Source organism: Aphelocoma coerulescens, chromosome 8 (assembly GCF_041296385.1).
Source record: "Aphelocoma coerulescens isolate FSJ_1873_10779 chromosome 8, UR_Acoe_1.0, whole genome shotgun sequence".
In the NCBI taxonomy this organism is placed as follows: Eukaryota; Metazoa; Chordata; class Aves; order Passeriformes; family Corvidae; genus Aphelocoma; species Aphelocoma coerulescens.
In genome coordinates this window covers 22142654-22162998 of record NC_091022.1, presented here as the reverse complement: position 1 = coordinate 22162998, position 20345 = coordinate 22142654, and the positions used below count along the sequence as shown (strand labels likewise).

Sequence of the window (20345 nt, the reverse complement as noted above, 5' to 3'; positions counted from 1 at the left end):
AGGTACTGTCCTAGTACATGTGCCAAAATGCCAGATCCAAGATCTACCCAGCCATGCTCTGACCTAACAGCACTGCAATAACCTGCAGGAAATAGCCTGTGCCAGAATTCACATCTGCCCCCCAGAACAGCTTCCACAAAATGTTAGGGGCTCACAACTGGTTCATGCACAGCTCAGAGCTTCAGCTCCTATTGCCATGGTAAGAGTCCAACCCCCTTATGAATCATGCTGACTACTCAGGATTTCCTAGGAGTTCAGTAGCACTGAAAAAGAACAGTGTTTCCTTCTAAACACTTTCAGTTCTCCTTTTGATGTCCTGAATACTCCTTTTCTTTGTGCTGAGAGAGACTACGGTTTCATTTTTTGATCTCTCTACCTTAAGCCTGCGGCTCTGTTACATGTTTCTATCTGGCTTTCTGCCTATCTGTTCCACCAACCACAAGAGATGTCACTTAACCTGGCATCGCTCCAGCTACTCTCTGACCTTCTCCAAGTCTCTCCAGTTCAGTGCCTTTGCCACAAATGTTTGGTCTCATACTTACTGGTCAGATGAAGACATTAATACAGTAGCATTTTAGAAATGTATTAGAATATTTCCCATTATACTAACACCCCTTTCTGGTGTATTCTAACCAGTGTCTGCTGTGCCCAGCTGTTCCCAAATTGAAGAAACCACTGAGATGTCTGCTCTGTAGAGGCTCTGCAGTGAGTGTACAATGCAAAAGAGTTCAAATTTCTCTCCATATTGTGCTGTTTTACTGGGAACCAGATCCCAGCTCTCACAATAGCTCTCATTTCACAAGCTACTCAGCTATCTCCTGAGTTCCTTGCAGTCTTTTTCTGTTCTGACCTATCTGAACAGCCCTCCAGCACTGCAAAACCTGGCATCTCATACGTCCCAATAAAAGACCTGGAGATACTGAACCCAATACACCACCTTGAAACCCCTGCTGCGAGGCTCTTCAAATCCAATAACCAATTTCCATTTTGCTCTGTTCCAAAAACAAAGTGAAGTTTTCATTCTGTGATGATACTTTCCCTTTCACTTGTGAGTGTTCAATTTCTGTAGCAACCTCTGCTTAAAGACTCTGTCAAAATCCTTTTGACATTTTGATAAATTACAACAGCCTATTCTTCCCTTCCAACACACATACTGACTGTGAACAGCCAGTATGGGATCTGCACTGGTTACAGTCTGTAGGTTGCAACCTGCTCAGGATTCAGCTGGTTTGCTTTCAATTGTTTCGGCTATTTGTTTGGTCCAAGAAAGGTTTACCAGGTCTGTCTGCTGAATGCATAAGAAAGTTTTGCTTCCTTAAAAGATCAGTACCAGACAGTGCCCTTGATGGCTTCTCCAGACTCAGCCCTGAATTCCCTGAGTAGAAAAGAAAATCAGTTTTCTCCAGGGATAGTGTGGGTGCAGGAGAATGGCTTTGAGGACCCAAGGATTTTCTCAGTCTCCATCTTTCAAATTTATCCTGTATTGTAGGAGTGAGGCTAGAGCACTCTGTCTTGGGAAAAGACTACTCATACTACCAGTCCCAAGAAGAGCAGGCCTGGGCTCAGCATGGCTCTAATGTGCAGTGGGAAGCCCATTCCTCAGCCTTCTTCACCCTAAATAATTCAGTCACCAATAAGCACCTCCTGGTGCTTGCTGACACTCACCTTCCCCTCTACCTTGCCCAGCTGGTCAGTCTGGATTTGCTGCCGGAAGGCCGGGTCAAAGAGCAAGGGGGTGGCACAGTAGTGAACCAGGCGTGAGGACTGCTTCAGAGTCTCCAGGTCTGCCAGCTGCACGACATGAGAGGGGCATGGTTACAGCACTCACCCCTCACCGAGGCTGGGAACAAGGTGTCCATGACACGGCAATGCTGCTCAAATGGACCTAACTGGGGGAATCCCCTGCTTTACAGCCTTTCCAGTGCTGGGTAGTGAGGCCCCATGCCCAAGTGTGGTTCAGAGCCCCACAATCCCAAAAGTTCAAGCAGAGAACACCATCCCCAACATACAGCCCTACAATCCCCAAAAGTTCAAGCAGAGAGCATCCACTGCCTAGCACCATCCCCAACATACACTAAAGCTCGGTGCTTTAGTGCTCCCCTTTGCTGGTGCTCCTAGTGTGCTGTAAGAAGGCCCAGCCCACCTCCTGCCCAGGCTGCACTCACACTGATAGGCATGTTGGACTGAGCTGATCTCTGCTGCCAGGTGACAAAGAGGTTTTCAATCTTCATCTGTTTCTCCAGTTCTGGAGGAAAGAGAGCAGTCACAAGAGCATCAAGCCACAGCCCCAAGTATTGCTACTCTCCTTTACTCCCACCCTGAACAGGCCATCACCCATTCCTGCAGAAAACTGTCCCCTGTCAAAACTCTCGTTCTGCTCTGCTCTCCTTTTCCAGAAGTGAGATTATTCCCATGATATCAGTCCCTTTGCTTTACCTTTCCTCTCCATGCTCTTGATTTCCAGGAACTGGGCCCCATGCCGAGCCACGGGGTCAAAAGGTCCCGAGTCAGGCCCGTGGGGTATGCGCCTGATGGTGGTAACATCCCGCAGAGCTTCATCAAAGGGCACCACGTCAGGATGGAAGTGCAGGGACGGGAGGCTGCGGGCAGAGCTGCTCAGCCGGCCTTGCTCCTTGCTGGGTGGGGGACACGGGCTCCGGATCAGTGCATCCACCTCCAATGTGGAGTTCAAGAAAGGATTTGGCTCCTAAGCAAACAGATACAGCCATGAAAGCCTCCTTACTGTCTTGGAGCAAGAACCGACAGAGCAAATCCAGTTCTGGCCATCTGCTGAGATTCGTGTTAGTCTTCTCCACTACCAGTCCCAAGAAGAGCAGGCCTCAGCCTCAGCACCCTTCACCCTAAATAGTTTAGTCACCAATAAGTGCTACCAGCAGGAGGACCTGGCTTCCCCTTCCACCTCTGTCTCCAAGAGTAGGGCAACAGTCTGGCTGGGAATGGTTAAGTTGGACATATGAATGTCTCGGGATACCCTGCCAATCAGCAGACAAAAGGTGCCTGCAAACTTCCTCAGACCCCCAAGGCCCTTCCTGAAGAAGAAAAGACTGCCCTGCCTGGCATGATGCCCTACCTGCTTGCTGTCCTCATGCCATGGTGTGTCCATGAAGCAGTGGTGGTGGAAGAGTCCCAGCTTTTGGCTGATCAGGCAGTGCACGATGTGTGACCGGGCATTCTGCCACTGCAGCAGGCGAGTCAGGGAGCAGTTCAGGTTGGCGCCCAGGTCTGGGGACCAGTTGTAAGTGTAGAGTGTCAGCTGGACAGAGAGGAGGGGAAGATTTAAGGACTCTCAGAGAGACCCTGCATGGTGGCACAGGCTACTCCAGGTGTTCTGGTGGTACTTGCTGCAGCCAGTTTTGGATGACAAGGCTGGAACAGGGAGAATGGCAAAAGCTCAATTACAGTCCCCTGTTAACAGCCACAACAGTGGTGGTGGCTGTACTTGCACTGGCAGTACAAGAGCCCAGCCTGGGCCTTGCTGTGAGTAGGGAAAGGGCAATTACAGCCCACAGCAGGACAGCTGAACACAGACAGCAAGGGCTGTGGGCCCTGGCATTCCCTAGAGTGCTGCAGGGAACCCGCAGCTATACTTGTGACACAAGCAGAGCCATCCTGCACAGCTGCTTTGGAGGACTCTTCCCTGTGGAAGGCTGGTTGCTTGCAGAGGCACTCTTCCTCTCCTCTTTCTAGACCTGGATCATCGGGGAACAGTTTTTGAGGAGGCAACATCACACAGGCACCATTACTACCTTTTTGTCAATGATCTCCAGGAAGAGGAACCTTTGCCGGGGCACCAGGTCTCGACCCCCAAGGCTGGGATCAGAACCTCTCTCTGCTGAGCTGAATTCCATGGCCTCAAAGCGCTGGAGCCCTTTGTGAGCTGGAAGAAGTCACAGTTATGACCCTCAGTACTGGTTCATCCCACTCTTACGTCCCATCATGCCATTAAGGTGGCATGACAGGATGTTTTGCCACAATACTGCTCAGCTCATCTTGAAATAAGCTGTTACAAACACATATGAGAGTAAGGTCTCTGAAGGCAAAACCAGACAACCCACTGCCCACCTCTGGGTAAAAGCAGTCTGTCCCAGTAAGGAGGGGAACCCTGTTCATTGATTGTCCCCCCACAAGAGACCCCAGCACAGTCCTGGGTACCATGGCCAGGCACTCACCCTGTTCTGTGCTGCAACGCCACTGCTGGAAGTTGCGTCCCAGCAGGATGAAGTGTCTGATGACTCCAGGGCGAGGGCTGACACTCTGGCCAGACTTATAGGGCAAGAAGGCAGTGCCCCGATGGTAGCTGCAAAGAAAGGCCCCAAAGGTGGCTGACAAGTAGAGCTGTGGTAGTAGAAATACAGCTGATCAACACCTGCTGGTGCCAAACGGTGACCTGTGAATCACATAACTCACCAGATCTGCTCAAACACTTTGACAGTGGTGTCACTTGCCAGGGCAGTGACCAGGTTCACCACTTCCACTAGGATGGAGGACAGGAGGAAACGAGAAACCATCTCCAAGGAGCACTGCTGCACCGACGGGCACCCTGCATGGAAGATATACTGTAGGACAAGGTGCCAAGCTGCCCCAGAGCCACATCCTGCCCACATGAGCAGTGGAGAGGGCTAAGGGCCTGAGGCAGGCAGAGCTGGAGAACAAGAGCCTTATATGAAGGAGAAGAAGCAGCCTGAAACAACCCCGGTTTCAGGCTCTGGCCTGAAATGGCACCTGGACCAAACTCCCTGTATGCGCTGAGCACGATGCTTTATTCCCCCACTTAGTCCTTGTTCCCTGGCTTACTCCTCATCAGAGGAAGAGGAGAGCTCGACTTTGCCAGCAGGAGTGTGAGAGGGTGTACAAACACCAAAGTCAAAGGGAACCAGAAAGCAGCAATGTGGCAGCCATACAAACCCAAATCCTGGATATGAAGTGTGCTCCTCCTCTCCCTCCCTGCCTGCAAGAGTGAGGGTCTCCCATGCAACTTCACAGTCCCAGAGCATGTTGCAGAGGCTCAGATCCTCTGTCCCTGCTACTTCTGGGAGCTAAATCACTACCACAGCTGGTTGTTGGAGTCCAGGTCTCTCCAAAGCTGCTGCAGGCAAGTTTGGCAAGCCCTGGACTTGGAGCATGGCAGATGTAACCACAGGCCTTAGCAGGTTTGCTCTGATGCACAGGTCCATGCCAGGCCTCCTGCCACAGCTTTCTAATGCTGATGCTGCCCCTGAGACAAATGTGACTCTGGTGAGGTTTGGGGAGAGACAGGGTGTGCAACTAGGACTGGCAAGGAATAAAGATGGATGCTGCTGTAAGAGGACTTGTCCTGAGAGTTCTGCGTAAAAAAGCCCACTCCCAGCCCATCTGGAGGAGCTGGGACCTGAAAACACGTACCCAGGTGGTTCATGAATGCCATCCACTGCTGGCAGGTTTGATTGAAGAGTGGGTGCATGGTACCTACATCTCCTTCTTCCAGCTGGCAGGCTCGGCGCCTGATGAGAGGGAAGGGAAGCACAGTTACACTAGATCAGTCATCTGTAGTGAACGTAGAAAAGTGCAACAGTCCCCTCCCAGCTCCAGAGCAGAGCCCCGGGAGCCTTCTTTTCAGGTTGATACAATCCTTGAGCTGGGTCACTCTTGGTCAGTAGCCATGAGTGTCAGGTGTTGCACAGGGCCCCACAGTGCAGAGAAGGGATCTCTGGCAGGGAGAAACAGCTGTACTCCCAGCAACGCTCCAGCAATAAGGGCTAAGGCTTTGTGTGTGCAAGGCAGCTTTCCTAAACTGTCTGTGTAAGGGAGAAAGTACAAGAAAAAGAAATGTGGTCCAGAGGCCATCAGGATGCAGAGCAATGTACAACAGATAGGGGGGAAACAACATCCTGGCTGTCCAGCCTGCAGGCTGTGCTTGCCTCTGTGCCTGTTCCAGTTCAGCTGTGGCTGCGGCCCGATCCTGGCTCAGGTGCTGCTTGACATTCTCAGTCTTGTGCCGCCGCCTCGTGCGAGCCTCTTCTGGCCTCTCCAGCACAATGTCATCAGTAGTCTTGGGGCTGCCCAGCTCTGAGGACTCTGCTTTGCTCTAGGGGAGAAAGGGGTAAGTTAATGGTATGCACATACACAGCCCAGTCAGTGCCATGATCTCAAAGTCCCTGCTGCCAGCCTGACCTCCCACCCCCAGCTAGATCCCTACTGTCCATTCCTCCTGGCCTGACACAGCATGAGGACCTTACAAGCCCTGTTCCTGCAGCAACATTACCAGCATGTCCCAGAAGCTGCGGCGCCCCAGCTTGCTTGTGGGTGTCACTGGCTCTCCAGAGCTTGGTGAAGATGCAGAGGTGAAGTGCAAGGGTGGAGGACAGCTCCTGCCAGGCCCCACACTGGGCAGGACCAGGCCCTTGGTCTCTGACATGGTCCTCCTTAGGCCTCCTGGGGAGACAAAGCAAATCAGACTCTGCAGAGCCTCCCCCTGCAAAGCTGCTGTATACCACACTGTGTCTGGCCAGAGCCTGACTGGAGAGAAGGGGAAGAGCCATTAGTAATACCCAGCAAAGTGGATACGGTCCTGGGGAGCAGGCAGACCCTTAAATCTTTTCCAACACTAATGTCTATGATGCTTCTTCCCCAAGACATCACACCACACAGGCGGCAGAGGGGAGAGCAGCTTCCTCCCTCCTTGCCCACCCAACCAGACTCCCCCCAGCACAGGCAAGCTCCTGCTGGCCAGGCAGGAGGAGAAAGGCTCAGTGGAGGCTCAAGGTGGCCACCCTGGCCAGGCTCTCACCTGCAGAGCTCAGGTCCTCCAGGTCTGCAGCACTCAGGGGGCAGGCAGCTTCCACACAGAGCGGGGCAGGCAGCACCAGGAACTCCATGACAGCATCGCAGAGTGCGTGCCGCAGGGCCCCGCGCAGCTTCTCCGACAGCTGCAGCAGGCTGATGTTGCCCTTCTCCCAGATATCCAGGCGCACCAGCACGCAGGGCTCTGTGGGGAAAGGGTAGTTCTGCATGGCTCTTCAACCCTGCCTTCACCAGCCCTCTGAGGTGCTCCAGGGGATGCAGAGGCCGCAGGCAATTGGCAGCTGCTGGCCAACTCCCTACCTGAAGGCGGGGGGTCAGCCCCTGGCTGGTGCCTGCTGACCGCTGTGAGGCTTTCAAAGTCGGTGTCCTGCAGCAGGCCCACGATGGGTGAGGGGGAAGGCAGCTTCAGAGGGTCAGGCCTCTCCCCGTGGGGCAGCAAGGTGGGGCTGCCATGCTCATCCACGAATGTCAGTGCAATGCACGCGATTCCTGCAGGGCAGAACCCGAGACAGCCTCCATCAGCACAGCACCAAGTACACCCCTACAGTGCCTGCCTACACCTTGCCATTCCGCAGCTGGGACCATCATGTCACCACTTGAGTTGCACAGTGTCATGTGGCAGGCAGGGCCCACAGGAGGGGAGGCAGCCAGGGGAACAGAGACCAGCTGTGCCTGTGGGGAGCCAGGGTAAGAAGCATGGGGTTTGGCACAGGGTGTCCCCATCATTGCAAGAATCTCTCTCCTGTAGAGTCACAGCAGATTCACTTGCCCTGCAGGAGCTTCCTGGGTTGTCCAGCACCACATGCAAGAAGAAATTATCTTTATTTGCACCAGGTGAGCCTTTATGCAGATTGATCCAAGATGGGGCTCACATTCCTGTCCTCTTAAGGGACAGAGTACAGGGCCCAGACATGCTCCAGCAGCCCCCTCCAGGCTGTGAAGGATGTAGAGTCCCTGCAGATCTGACACCTTGTTGGAGATTACACTCACAGCCCCCTCCTCACTGTACACCTGAACAAGATTAGGTGCCTTCCCCATCCACTCCAACCAGGCACGACTGGGAACAAGACAGGCTCGCACCTAGGACTAGCCTGGAGTCACTGCAGACAAAAATTCAGACCCTGCCTGTTGGCTCTCTCTACTGAGCTCTATGCATGCCCAACAGGACAGTTCAGAGCTGCAGAGCAGCTGTGTGGTTCCTGCCTCACAGCCCACAGCTTGTGAGCCCTGGGCCACACAGGAGAAGCCCTGCAATGGACCAGAGCAGAAACAAACACTGACTCCCCACGGCCCAGCTCAATGGTCAGGGCACCAGGGAAGTAGCTTTGAGGTCCAAACCTCACATTGTAACCTGAAATGTTCCCACTCTCTTCGAAAGCCCCCTGACTAAGACAGCACTCAGGTGGCTGGATGGCAAAGCTGCCCCAATGTTGCCTAAGGGTGATGTGCCCAGATGCAAATAACCTTAGCCCTGCAACACTGCTGAGCCCATACTCTTTCTCCATCCCAGCAAGGATGGCAGTGACACCAGACTCCACTGCCACAGAGAAACCAAAGCATCCTTGACTGGATCCCTTTGGACAAGTGCCCTCTCTGCATGGAGACAAACCCAGCCCAAGCAGGCTGTACCCAGTCTAAGCAGCAGCAGCACAACCACCCAGTCTCTATCATTCCTTGTGAAGCATAAGCTCTGCAGCAACCTTTCCTTCAAGGCATAGCAGACACAAGGGAGAGTGCACTGGGACGGAGAGAGATGCTCACAAAGGAGAGAAGTAGGCATTGAAATCAGAGGGCAGCTCATGTGCACCCACATTGAGGAAAAGAAACTACACCTATGAGCAATCCCCACAGAGCCTCTTGCTGCAGCAGGGCAGCTCTCCAGGACATGGGTGTTAATACAGAGATATCAAGAGCAGGAAATCTGCCCCACATGGCAGTGAATATGAGCTCTACCAGACAGACTTACTTTTTTTAAACAGTAAAGGGCACAAACTCCTCAACAGTCTGGCTTGGCAGTCACCCCCAGGCCCACCAACATGATTGAATGATCATGTGGTAATCATGGACTACTCCCGTTCTTCTCCTGGATAAATTACCACACTCAGCCCCTTCAGCCTCTGGCACATGTCCCTATCGCATCATTCCTGTACCTCTGCTCTGCTTCAGTCTGTCTCAGCTGAGGACATGAGAACAACTGACCACAATTCAAGCAGGCCAGGTCAGCAGCCTGCCCCTGCTCAATGAGCAGAAAGGCTCTCCTCCATGTTGCAGGAAACAAGGCTTCCAGGAGCATGGAGAAGCTGAAATCGAACCACTAAATCATAAGTAAAAAAACCAAAAAAACAGCTAAGAAACTCAAAATCTGAGTTCTGGAGCTGTAGGAATAGGTACATTAGCAAGAGCTGCCAAGGGTCTCACTTCCAGGTGCACTGGAGGTGGGGTGCTAGAGAACTGTTACCTCCCATCTGTGGGGGATGCTGAGCCCCCTCTGACCTAGGCTCACTGAAATACAAAGCACACATCTAATGGTGCCTGGCTACTCCAGCCCTTTGCTAAGCAAGGGAACACCCCACACTGGGACACAGCCACTGGGAGAGTGATAATGCTGCACCCTGGAGCATCAATGACATTTGAAACATCAGGACTCCTGTCCTCCTCAGGGAAGAGATGCCTGTTCGGATCTGTGGGAAAAAAGATGCAGGATTTTGGAGTTCACTGCTTGCAAGCTAACAGGGCAGCACACGGACCCTCGGCAGCTGGGAATCACTGACCTGCCACCTCAGGGCAGCAGACTCTGTTTGCTCATTTATCCAGCCAGCAAGAAACAGGGCTCAGCTAAATGGACACACACACACAAACACACAGAGGAGTCAGAGCTGAAGCCACAACACAAGGAAAGCAAGATCAGCTGGGACCAGAGAGCTGCATGGGAAAAGGAGATGGAGTAATACTTGGAGCCACGGGTGCTACCTTGGAAGTGAGAGAGTGGAAAGAGGTGCTGCACAAGGTCCGACATGGTACCTACATAACAGAAGAACATTCAAATGGTGCATGAGGGGCACAAGACACGCAATGGCCAGGTGACAGACCACACGGCCTGGACAAAACACGACATGACAGCCTGCTGCAGGGTGGGCCCTATCCAATCCCTCCTCCAGCAGTCTAGAGAAAAAAGCAAGGACATCGCCCACACAGCCCACACTTGGTTACACACAGCCAGATTTCCCTCTGCAGCAAGGCTTCTGCCACAACTGCTCCCACCTCCAGCCCCACAGAGCCTCTGGCCCCACACTGAGGTCTCGCTGTGTCTAGAGCTGCTTCCTGCAGCAACAGGTCAGGCTTAGCAAGTTGCTCTATGGAGGCCTTAGTTTGCTCTGCCACACATGCAAAGGCGTGCAGTCCCTCAGGCACACACCTTACCCACCTTCCAGCCGTGGAGGAACACACTCCCCCAGCACTGGCCCCTCCTCACTCACTCATAGCTCTACAGCATGGAAAACAGCTCCCCAACACACAGCCCCATACCCTGTTTGAAAAGAGTTGAGCAGAATACCTTTTCCACCAGTGCCTTGGCCACCCGGCTTGTTGTACAGATAGAGATCCTGGTCAGGGATGCTCCCATTGTGGTTGAAGTAGTGCTAAGGAGAATAAAGAAGAATACTGACAAAGATTAGAGAACTTGCCTTAACTGCAAAGAGGCTTGTGTGTATGCACAGCTCATCCCCAAACCTGTAGAATCAAATCCAGAGCTACTCAAAACACTTGCCAACACAGCCTTCACCACTGCTGGGGTGAAGGAACCCCTTACAGCTCATAGAGAGTTATGTGGCACTACATATCTGGCTTCATCCTTTATCTTTGCTATAGCCACGCTAAGGGGTGGGTGGCTGCTCCCAAATTTTTATTAATCTTGATGTTTCAGTCCTTACATCTGAGCAAGACATACAATGAGCCAAGTTCAGCTTTGAAAGGGGATCTTCTCCCATGCTCCTGGGACATGGCTGTGGGCATGAGCTTTGTGGTTGCTGCTTTTTGCACAGCAAGTGATTGCCCAGGCTAATCAGGATGTGCTCAGTCCTGTAAAACTCCCCCAGGCTTCAGGAGTTAGTGTCAATTTCTCCCTGACCCTCCATGGCAGAGCTGGGAACTCGGTGTCTGAGCTGCCCCAACAAATGCCCTCAGCAGCAGCTAGAAGCTGGGCAGATTGCTGTCCCAGTCCCAGCCCTCCTCACCTTGAAGTGGTGCTCCACGTTGCTGTCGGTGTACTTGGGGGTGTGCAGGAAGATGAGCAGGTTCTGGCGCAGGTAATAGGCCACGGCGTGCAGCCAGGGCAGGGCTGAGGGCGGCAGGGAGAACTGCAGGACCTCTGTGGGCGGCGTCCCAGGGGGCTGGATAAACTGCACACAGGAGGCTTTAAAACCCAGCTGGTACTAGCAGGCTGCCCTGGGGCTCTAATACTGATACAAATGATGCCAGATGGCTCTGCAAGGGGAGAGTGTGGTGGGCACAACCCTAGACCTAGTGCCCCGAGACAGATCATGGAATATCCTGAACTAGAAGAGACCCACAAATATCATCAAAGTCCAACTCCTGGCCCTGCCTAGGGCAGCCCCAAGATGGGGGCAGACACTCATTCCAAGGTGTGGGAAGGAGGGCACAGGGAAGTCCTGCTGTGCTGCAAACCCAGCAAAGGGAATCTCCCAGCTACCCTGGCACCCACACAGTGTATACCTCAGCACTGGAGCAGGGAACAGGATGTAGCAAACTGCCCTGGTCTTCCTTGGGGCAGGAGCAGCTGAGACAGGTCAAAATGTAGGAAAGTGCTCTGGGATGAACAGAGCAGATAGCCAGTGAGGTACCTCCACATCTGCTGGGGTCAGCTTGCAGTTCCGCACCAGCATGACCGTGATGATATCCAGGGTGGCCTCGTCCAGGCGTCTGCGCAGCACTTTGACCAGCTCATCCGTAATCTCAGGCCCTGGCAAGTGAGCAGAGGTACAAGCAGCTTTGTCACCCCATCCAGTAAGAATGACTACAGCCACCTCTCCCTCCCTGTTCAGGATGTACCACCCTCACACTCACTTCCCATAGGGAACATGACTCCCCACCACCAATTTCTTCGGACATCTTTTTCTATGGGTTTATGATCACAGAAGACTGCTGGTGCAGTAGGCAAAGACAACTGCACTCCTGCACAGGGAAAGCTGGCAGATGGTCTGCAGGAGGTTTCATTGTGGACCGTGGTCCTTTCCTTTTATTTTCACCCATACAGAATAGAGAGCAGTTATGAGCTAAGGAAGAGCTGTTTGCTCAGGAGGGAGATTCCTCTATCTTCAAGCAAAGATGGCAGGGAGCAGAGCTCTGTTCCACTGCTTTACATCAGCACAGTTCATCTGCTGCCAGGTGCTATAACACATACCTGCTGGGGCAACACCATGGACCATCAGCTGGATGTGTCTGTCTATCTGTCCCACAGGGCGGGCAGAGTCCACACTACGGCATGAGGCAGTGTCCAGTGAGGAACGAGAACCCTGGAGAAGCAAAAACAGCCCTGTGGAAGTAATTTCATATAAATTCTAGATCCATCACTGTCCCAGGCTGTCAGCAGGGTCAGGCAGATGCCACCCACTGCCGCTCCACTCCACATATCTACAATGTAAATTTCACCCCACGTGAAATCCAGGTTGCTGGAACTACTGAGTTCCCTCCACTCCGGTGACCATGAGCGCCCATATCCGCTCGCAGAGAGCAGCAGACTCACCATCAGATCCTCACTGTAAATGGGCTCCTGGCTGCGTGTCAGTGCTAGTGAGCGAGATGATGCACTAAGGCTGCTCTCTGCTTCCCACACCTTCCCACTGTGGGTGGTTTCAGTCAGCCTGAATACAAGAGAAAGACATGCCAGCCTCCATCCCCAAGGATGACAGCATCATACATCCACAGAAGATCCACATCTTCCCTGCTCTGTCCCCTGTGCACTTTGTGGGGACTAGAATATGGAGTTTTGTGGAAAATCTGTTCTCTGTCTCCTTCAAAAAAGCCATCATTTTTCCTCCCATGTGTAAAGGCTTAGCACAAGGAGAGCAGGATGGGCCTGGCTTGATGTGACTGACTCATCAGAAATCAGATATTTGTGCTTGGGTCACAACACAGTCCCTGAGGCTGGGCAGATACTTTCTGTCCCAAGAAGCTCTCAGTCTGGTGTAACACATGTAGCAAGGCAGGGTCAGGCCAACAAGTCCCACTGGCTTCTTACCGGAGGTAGAAAACAGATTTAGTGGCACGTTCCTGGTAGACAAACATATTCTTCCTGTTCACCACAGAGAAGGCGTTGAGCACCGAGCGAAGTGCCTGGATAGCTGTGGGCAATGTGGGACATTAGCTATCCCACATACCCTTCTCTGGTGTGCCAATCCAGCCAGCAGCCGGACCCCCGACACGCCAAACCGGGGGGAACCTGGGCTGTACATACCTCGTGAGACCCCCATGTTGGGGCCCATCTTGAGGCGTGAATGCACGTGGATGAGTGTGCTCCACACCACCTCACAAGCAAAGTGCCCTGGCATGAACTGCATGGTGGCAGCCAGGTAGTCCCGGGGCTGGTAGCTCTCCTCTACAGAGTAATCTGTAAAGAACATAGCACATAGCTGGGGCCATAGCATGGAAGTTAACACCTTCTTAGGCATCTTTGTAGTGCTGCTGCTGAGGCATGGCCAAGGGAATATTCATACCATCCGTGGGCATCACACGCTGCCTGTAAGAAGTATAGGGTGTTTCACTCTTCCAGATGTCCTCCTCACTTTCTGCCACCAGTAATGAGTTGCATATGTGGCTGTCATGCAGGTCCTGCAGCAGCAAGCGCTGCAAAGGGTGAGGAAAGATTGGTTCTGTTGCTTGCACAGCCACAGAAGACAGCAAGAAGTGCTTAGGGTCAGACTGAGTCTCTTTTCCTCTGACCCCGCCAAGCTGAACTGGCCCCCCAGGCCCTCCTCTGAGCTGAGCCCAGACTAGACAACCTCCAGAGGTCCCTTCTCATCTAAGCCATCTAATCACTGGCAGCTCTGTCAGTGCCTTCTTGAGATTTATTACCTGATTGACAACCCTGCAGATTTCACTGATCTTCTTCACCACCACCTGGTTGAGACTCTGGCACTCCCCTGGCTGCTCCTCTTCTGTCTCTGCTGATGCTGCCTTCTCCACACTCAGGCTGCTTTATAAAGAAAGGGAGAATGGGGTCAGCAGGGCACCTGGACAGTGCCTGTCACTGGGTGCTGGGAGCAGGAAAACAGTGGGAAAGGATGGCAGTTTTCCCCTTATAGAGCACCAGCCTAGTCTGCAACTTCCCACCCACACTGGGCAGGGAAGAGATCCTGTCCAGAGATGAGTGAGTGGCAACAAGGTCATGGTACAGAGAGGCAGTGGTCAGACAGGGGACCCTCCTTACCGTGTGTGATAATAGACCTCCACTCGGTCCTGATGGATTTTTATGATGAGCCAGAAATCCGGCATAAGGGGACACCTGGGTTCCTGGTCGCTCATTAATGCTTCCTCATACTCCGAGTCACTGCTTCCCCCATCATAACCTGCAATATATCCTCACTTCAGCCCTAGGCCTGGCAAACCACCTCCTCCCTGGGCATGGCAGCCACTCACAAACCCTCAGGGCTCACCCCAGCCCAGGCACACAGACCCCCCCAGTGCGTCACTACTAGTGTCACCACACACTGTCATCCTCCCTGCCCCAGCAGACTCACCAAGATGGTCGGAGTCCATGCTGCCCTGGCTCGACACGAGGCTCTGCACGCGGCTGGGACGCTGCCTGCTGGAGCCTGCAAACAGAAGAGGGGTTTGATCATGGAAGTACTTGCTAAGCCCCTCCCCATGCCCCATGTGCTGGAGGAACATCACATCACACCAGACTGTGCTGGCCATGGGGAGGCAGTGCTTGCAAATGGGGCTCTCACAGCCATTACTGAAGTCAGCAGGAACTGTCATTAGGGCTATGAGTGCAGCAGCATAGCCTAGTACCTTGGGTACTGTTAAGCAGTGAATTGCCAGAACCTGGGAAGGAAGAGACCAAAGTCCTCAGTAACAATGCTGGTATTTAGGGACAGGAACAGGAGTAGCAGTTCTATTATGTATGTCACAGCCAGAACTGGGCTCTTCCCTTAAAAGTTTCTGAGGCTGAGGTACATCCTACCCACACTGCAGCTCCTACCTTCCCTGCCCTGCGTTACAGACTCAGTCAGGCTCGTTGCAGATGGTGTCACCAACGGTGATTTCTCGCTGTTTCCCTTTTCAGAGGATGAGGATGGCAATGACTGTATGGTTGTCTCTGGAACTGCCTCTTCCAGGGAGTCCTGGCCTGGTGGTCTGCTTTGATCAAGTCTCAGCATATCTCCTGGAGCCTGCATAAAGCCAAGGTCACAAAAATGGCCAGAAAAACAGGCACTGAAAAAAAAATCCCATCATCCTTCTACATTCTGTTACCAGCGTCCCACACCTTCTCACCAACAGATCACTCAGTGCTTCTCACCTCATTCTGTGTGTGGCTGCCTCCACCTGCAGGGTTTCCTGTGTCTGGCACAATGCGTGTCTCACCCTCTGGCCACTCCCAGAGACCCTGGCCACCTTCTGGGAGGACACAGCTCCTGTGGTGTAACAGTTCAGAGCCTTCTGCCTCTGTTTCACTGCTCCCCTCCTGGCCTGCTTGGCCCAGGGCTGTCCTGGTGCCACCTCCAGCTGGCTGCTGCAAGCAGGGTGTCCCTGAAGGGTCTGGAGCAGCCCTCCTGGAGTGCAGGCGGCTGATGGAGATGTAATGGTAGTCGTCGCCTTCTGCATTGAGCATGTAGCCTGGCAGAGCCATTCTTCTAAACTCCTGAAACACAGGGAAGAATAAGCATCCTGGTAGCAAAGCATGGTGCTGCCTCAGGGCCTTCTCTTTACCTCCTTGAACTTCTCCAGAGAGTGCTCAGGCCCAAAGACAAACTGGAGCAGCACCACCTCGCTGTGGCAGCTGGGCCGGCCCTTGGAGTTATAGATGTGGGTGGCCACCCTGTGCAGGATGGAGGTGCTGATGACCTGTGAGTGACGCAGCGCTGACACAATCTCATCGTCCAGGAGCCAGCGAATCTAAGCAGAGCAAGGACACAGAGCGACATCCAGGTGACCTGTGTTTGCAGGCCTGCCCCAATTCTCACCCAAGCCCCAAAAGGACGAAGGCAGCCTCTCCCATCACCCACATCCCTCATCTCCTGAATGTACCTAAGAAGAGGCCTTTAGAAGGCAGCTCTGCCTGGCCCACCCCAAACGCAGCAAGAATTTTCTCAAGGTAATCCCATGCTTTTGGGAACCACAAGGCTAACAGCCTATGTTACACCAGTAAAGCCTAAGTCAGTTCAGATGACAGATTGTAGATTGGAGCAGGCTAGGAAGAGTGGAACAACAGTTGTGTGCTCTAGCTGAAAGCAGGGAGGCAAGTCTGGCTTACCTCATTCATAGTGGCTTCAATAGCCTGCCTGTGCACTCCAGGGAGGTTGGAAAGGGCATGGTGCCTAGGAGAGAGGAGACAAAAGAATCAACCAGTCCTTCTCATTCGTGCAGCCACCACAGTGCAGCTCCCAGGCAGTAAAAGGAACCTGTGAGGGGCTTTTACACCTGCAGTGGCATACCTCTCATCTCCGGTGGACGGGAGCCGTTCCAGGTTGTGCATGATATCCTCATCCGAGCGGAAAGAGGATGGCTGCCCGGGAGAGCGCGTGAAGGACACACTGCTCTCCGAGGTGCACCTGTCACAAGAGAGAGAGCAGCCTGAGCATGGGGCCAGAGAGGACGAACAGACAGAGAGAGCAGAAAAGGGATCTCTACAGAAGGTGAGCCTATCTAGGAAATATTTTAGTTAAGACTGTGACAGGCTCTGTGAGAAGAAGAATCATAAATCTCAGTACATGGAAATGAGCCAAGAATGACTATCTGGGAAGAGCAGGCAGAGGGTAGGTGACTGGGCCTCTTTCCACCTACCTGTTGTGGAGGATGTCTGTGTTCACAACTTCTATCTCCAGAGGCAGTGTCAACACAAAGATGTCCAGGGTCACACAGAGGTCTCCCAAGTCAATGGTGTTCAAGCCCTGGCAGCTTTCCAGGCAGCCCAGAACTTCCCCTGAGGAGAGATCACAAACCAAAGGACTCGAGCAACAAACATCTCTGCTTACACACATACCCAACCTGGTGGCAAGTACAGAGACTGCAAGAGGTGGCTGTCACACACACTTGGACAGTCTCAAGAAGGCCACCATCATCTTCCATGATCCTTTCAACCTTCCATGACCAATCCCACAGCAAGTGGGAGACCTGGTAAATAAGCCCTTGTCTGATGACGGCAAACCCTGGGGGCTCTGTACAGGGAAGGCTGGTCCAGAGAGACTGCTGTTTAAGACACAGCATGTTTGTTCCAGGGGCTGCTCACCCAGCAGGGACCTGACTGAAGCACTACTGATATTTAACCTCCCAGCAAGGATTGCTCTTACCTAGACAAGTTGGCAGGGACTGCACGGGCATGGAGCTGTGCTGGCTACGCAGCTTCACTGAGCAGGTCAGGTGCACAAAGAGCGGGGGCATCTCTTGCTCCAGGAACTCCTGCTCATTGAGAGAGTCCCCTCCCAGCACGCTGAAGGAGTCATCATCCTGGTTCACCGTGTTGGAGTCCGAGAGGGAATCTGTGTCTGGGAACTCATGCTCCAGCTTCTCACGGTACTCCACCTCCAGCTCCGGGTCACTCTCTGTGGCAATGCAACATCCAGACACAGCTCCTGTTGATACAAGTTCCCTGTCACCAAACCTGGTTCACATCTCCAAAGACCCCAGCAGACACACCTAGCCCTGAAAAGCATTACCACATGGACAGACATATTCTTTTCCAAGGCAGAGCAAGTAAATGTTACCTTCTTCAGCTGCCATTTCTGCCTCTGATCCCTCCATGTCCTCACTGCCTTTCCTGTCTGCCTGATCCCGAGATGCCTCTTCCTGAGACAGAGAGAGAAAGGGCACATACTAGAACCATGCCAGGCAATATAGCAGGTTGTTGATGGGAGCTTCAGGGACTCAGTCTACCCATGGGTCTGCCAGCTCCAAATCCAGATCTGACACTAAGCAAAGCTACCCCACAAGGTGCCTGCCAGGACAGCCCCATGCCTACCTCTTTCTTGGCTGATGGTGGGCAGTAGAAGAAATAGTGAGGATTTGATGGCACTGGCTTGAAATGTAAACTTCCAATTTCCAGGAATTTTTCCTAAAAGAGAAATCCCACATATGAAGCAGACATCCTACTCTACACCCTCCTGTCGAAGCCAGGTCAAGCTTGCACATTCCTCACCTGGATAATTTTATGCAAGTCTGGGTGTGCCTGGCAGGGTTGTCCAATTTCCAACAGTGAGAGGGGAAATTCTGAACAGCAGCTGGTGCCCACGCTGCTCTTTGGCTCCTCCGTGGGGCTGGCAATGTTATGGGAGTCCTGCTCGCTGTAGTCCTCCATTTCAGCACTGACAGGGTTGTGGACAGGTCAGGCAGGCAGATTGAGAAATGACACAAGTTTTATGTGCTATCCATCCTGCCAGTATCCCACCTCCCAGCTCCCCAAACCTCATCAGTGTCAACACAACCTGAACGCCCACAAATCCACAGCCCAGAAGCCACCCACATGCCCAGATAAGGCCTCATGCTGTCTGAAGCCAGGCCTGAGGTAGTTTAACCATGCTGATCACATCGCCATGCCTGTACACCACACTACACACCCTGCCTGGGAAACAGAGACACAGACTACAGGGACAGGCCTGCAGCAACCTGAACTACCAGCAGCCAGTTCAGAGCACCTCACAGCAAGCACCACCATGCCAGCACCCCAGAGGCTGGGCAGCAAAGCTCAGGCCCATGGCCACTCAGCAGCTCCATGGCAGAATCAGACCCTAAAACTCAGAAAAAGCAATCTGGGGAGTGGGATGTCGACTGGTCAAAGCACTCTGCAGGTACTCCGGTGATGGAGGTGGCAGATCTGGGTGCAATGTGTCACAATGTATATAAACACCCTTCAGGAAAAGTTTATGCAGCTTGCTTTGGGATAGGTGATTCATAATGTCCTGTAACAAAAACAATGCTCCCACAGTTTTTCTTGGGGAAAGCAGCACTTGAAGTCACCTGACTTCAAACACTAAGCTTTCTTCAAAACCACAGTCTCACCTCAACGATTTACAGTATAAGATGACACAGCATTGGAGATTCCCAACAAATGCTAGTGAACTCACATCAAGGAACTGTGCTGAGGACAAAGGACCTAAGTGTTTCTTTGACTGACACTAAGGCATAGCACTTTTTTCCCCCTGAAGTTTTCAGAGGCGATACAAATCTTATAAATACCCTAAGGAATAGGACAGAAGTTTAGCATATTTCAATTCTGCCTTGGTATTATCTCTTGTGCATTTTTTCCAGAGTTTTAATTAAAAAAAAGTGACACTTTATTCATTAGAAAAGGATAACAAAGCTGTCATTTACACCAGAGTCAACAGCAAACTCAAATGAGTCAAGCAGCAGGAGATGCACAATTTCTCCAGAAACAAGGCTTGCAGACAAACTGCCCTCCAGCTCAGGCCAGATGGGACAGTAATGAGCCAAGACTACAAGAGAAAGAAAGGATGAATGTCACCAGAGACTAAAAAATAGAAGGTCCTGGTGGACACCATACCCACCAGGTGGGTATCTCGCTGTAAATATCTGCTCTTCTGTGTGGCTGTTAGACTCTGCCCTACAGCATTCCTTCTAGCAAGCACTAAAATATGCTTGAAGAAAGATTTGTCCTGGCACAATGCTAAGAACAGAAGCAAGACTGTGGTGGGTTGCTACCTTGACTCAGAGACCAAGACACCTCGTTCCCTAGAGCTCTGCTCCTCTTCCTGCTCCATGCTGCCCACTTGGAAGCCGGCTGTCTTGGAGTGTGTGTGGAAATGTTGATGGCTCTCTCGGAACGAGCGGACATGGCTGCACACTGTCAGCAGGAAGTTGGTGATATCAATCTCTTGGAGCAGCTCCTCACAGTAATCCATGGCAGTAAGCAGGTCCTGGGAGCTGATGCTGTGTGACTGCTGAAGGCTCTTGAACAGCCCTATAGATAAACACAGTGCTTGAGCACTCCATGGCAAGGATGTGAGGCTGTGGGAGTCAGGCAGTGGCTACATATAGATCTTCACCATGTCCCCACACAGACCTGGAGAGACAGGAGGCAGCCAGGGCACCTAATGCTACATGTTAGCCTGGGCTTGGGTGACACCAGAGTGCCCATGGGATCTGCCACCTTGAAGGTGAGAGGAAGGCATCAAAGAAGGGATGCTCCTTCACAGCACTCCACAGATTTGGGAACAGATGCTGCAAGGCCCATAGGGAATGCAGAGAGGCATCTTTAAATCCCTCCTGGTGGGACATCAGTCCCACAGCTCCTCCCTTTGCCTGGAGTAAGATCACAAGGAAAATGAGACATTGCTTTCTTAGAAGAAGATCCA

At 52.5% G+C, this 20345-nt stretch overlaps 1 protein-coding gene across 9 annotated transcripts in view; it reads right to left on the bottom strand.

Moving 5' to 3' along the window:
* Positions 1–20345, bottom strand: part of SZT2 (SZT2 subunit of KICSTOR complex) — a 54678-nt gene that overhangs the window by 8673 nt on the left and 25660 nt on the right. For 3 of the 9 annotated variants that reach the window (XM_069023135.1, XM_069023137.1, XM_069023136.1), the window contains exons 28-62: positions 19693–19951; positions 18173–18338; positions 17996–18088; positions 17742–17823; positions 17328–17609; positions 16822–16960; positions 16473–16589; positions 16292–16355; positions 15748–15933; positions 15338–15679; positions 15020–15209; positions 14830–14862; positions 14556–14630; positions 14246–14384; positions 13891–14011; positions 13533–13662; positions 13274–13426; positions 13058–13160; positions 12563–12680; positions 12221–12332; positions 11661–11779; positions 11034–11198; positions 10355–10439; positions 7102–7290; positions 6788–6985; positions 6263–6432; positions 5919–6085; positions 5404–5501; positions 4429–4561; positions 4191–4318; positions 3768–3898; positions 3092–3274; positions 2437–2707; positions 2166–2245; positions 1666–1791 (exon numbers count right to left, since the gene is read on the bottom strand). In XM_069023135.1, the coding sequence (XP_068879236.1) occupies positions 1666–1791; positions 2166–2245; positions 2437–2707; positions 3092–3274; positions 3768–3898; positions 4191–4318; positions 4429–4561; positions 5404–5501; positions 5919–6085; positions 6263–6432; positions 6788–6985; positions 7102–7290; positions 10355–10439; positions 11034–11198; positions 11661–11779; positions 12221–12332; positions 12563–12680; positions 13058–13160; positions 13274–13426; positions 13533–13662; positions 13891–14011; positions 14246–14384; positions 14556–14630; positions 14830–14862; positions 15020–15209; positions 15338–15679; positions 15748–15933; positions 16292–16355; positions 16473–16589; positions 16822–16960; positions 17328–17609; positions 17742–17823; positions 17996–18088; positions 18173–18338; positions 19693–19951 (5147 nt within the window). The remainder of the gene's footprint in view (positions 1–1665; positions 1792–2165; positions 2246–2436; positions 2708–3091; positions 3275–3767; positions 3899–4190; positions 4319–4428; positions 4562–5403; positions 5502–5918; positions 6086–6262; positions 6433–6787; positions 6986–7101; positions 7291–10354; positions 10440–11033; positions 11199–11660; positions 11780–12220; positions 12333–12562; positions 12681–13057; positions 13161–13273; positions 13427–13532; positions 13663–13890; positions 14012–14245; positions 14385–14555; positions 14631–14829; positions 14863–15019; positions 15210–15337; positions 15680–15747; positions 15934–16291; positions 16356–16472; positions 16590–16821; positions 16961–17327; positions 17610–17741; positions 17824–17995; positions 18089–18172; positions 18339–19692; positions 19952–20345) is intronic. The other 6 variants (XM_069023140.1, XM_069023142.1, XM_069023141.1 and 3 more) reach the window with 3 other exon arrangements.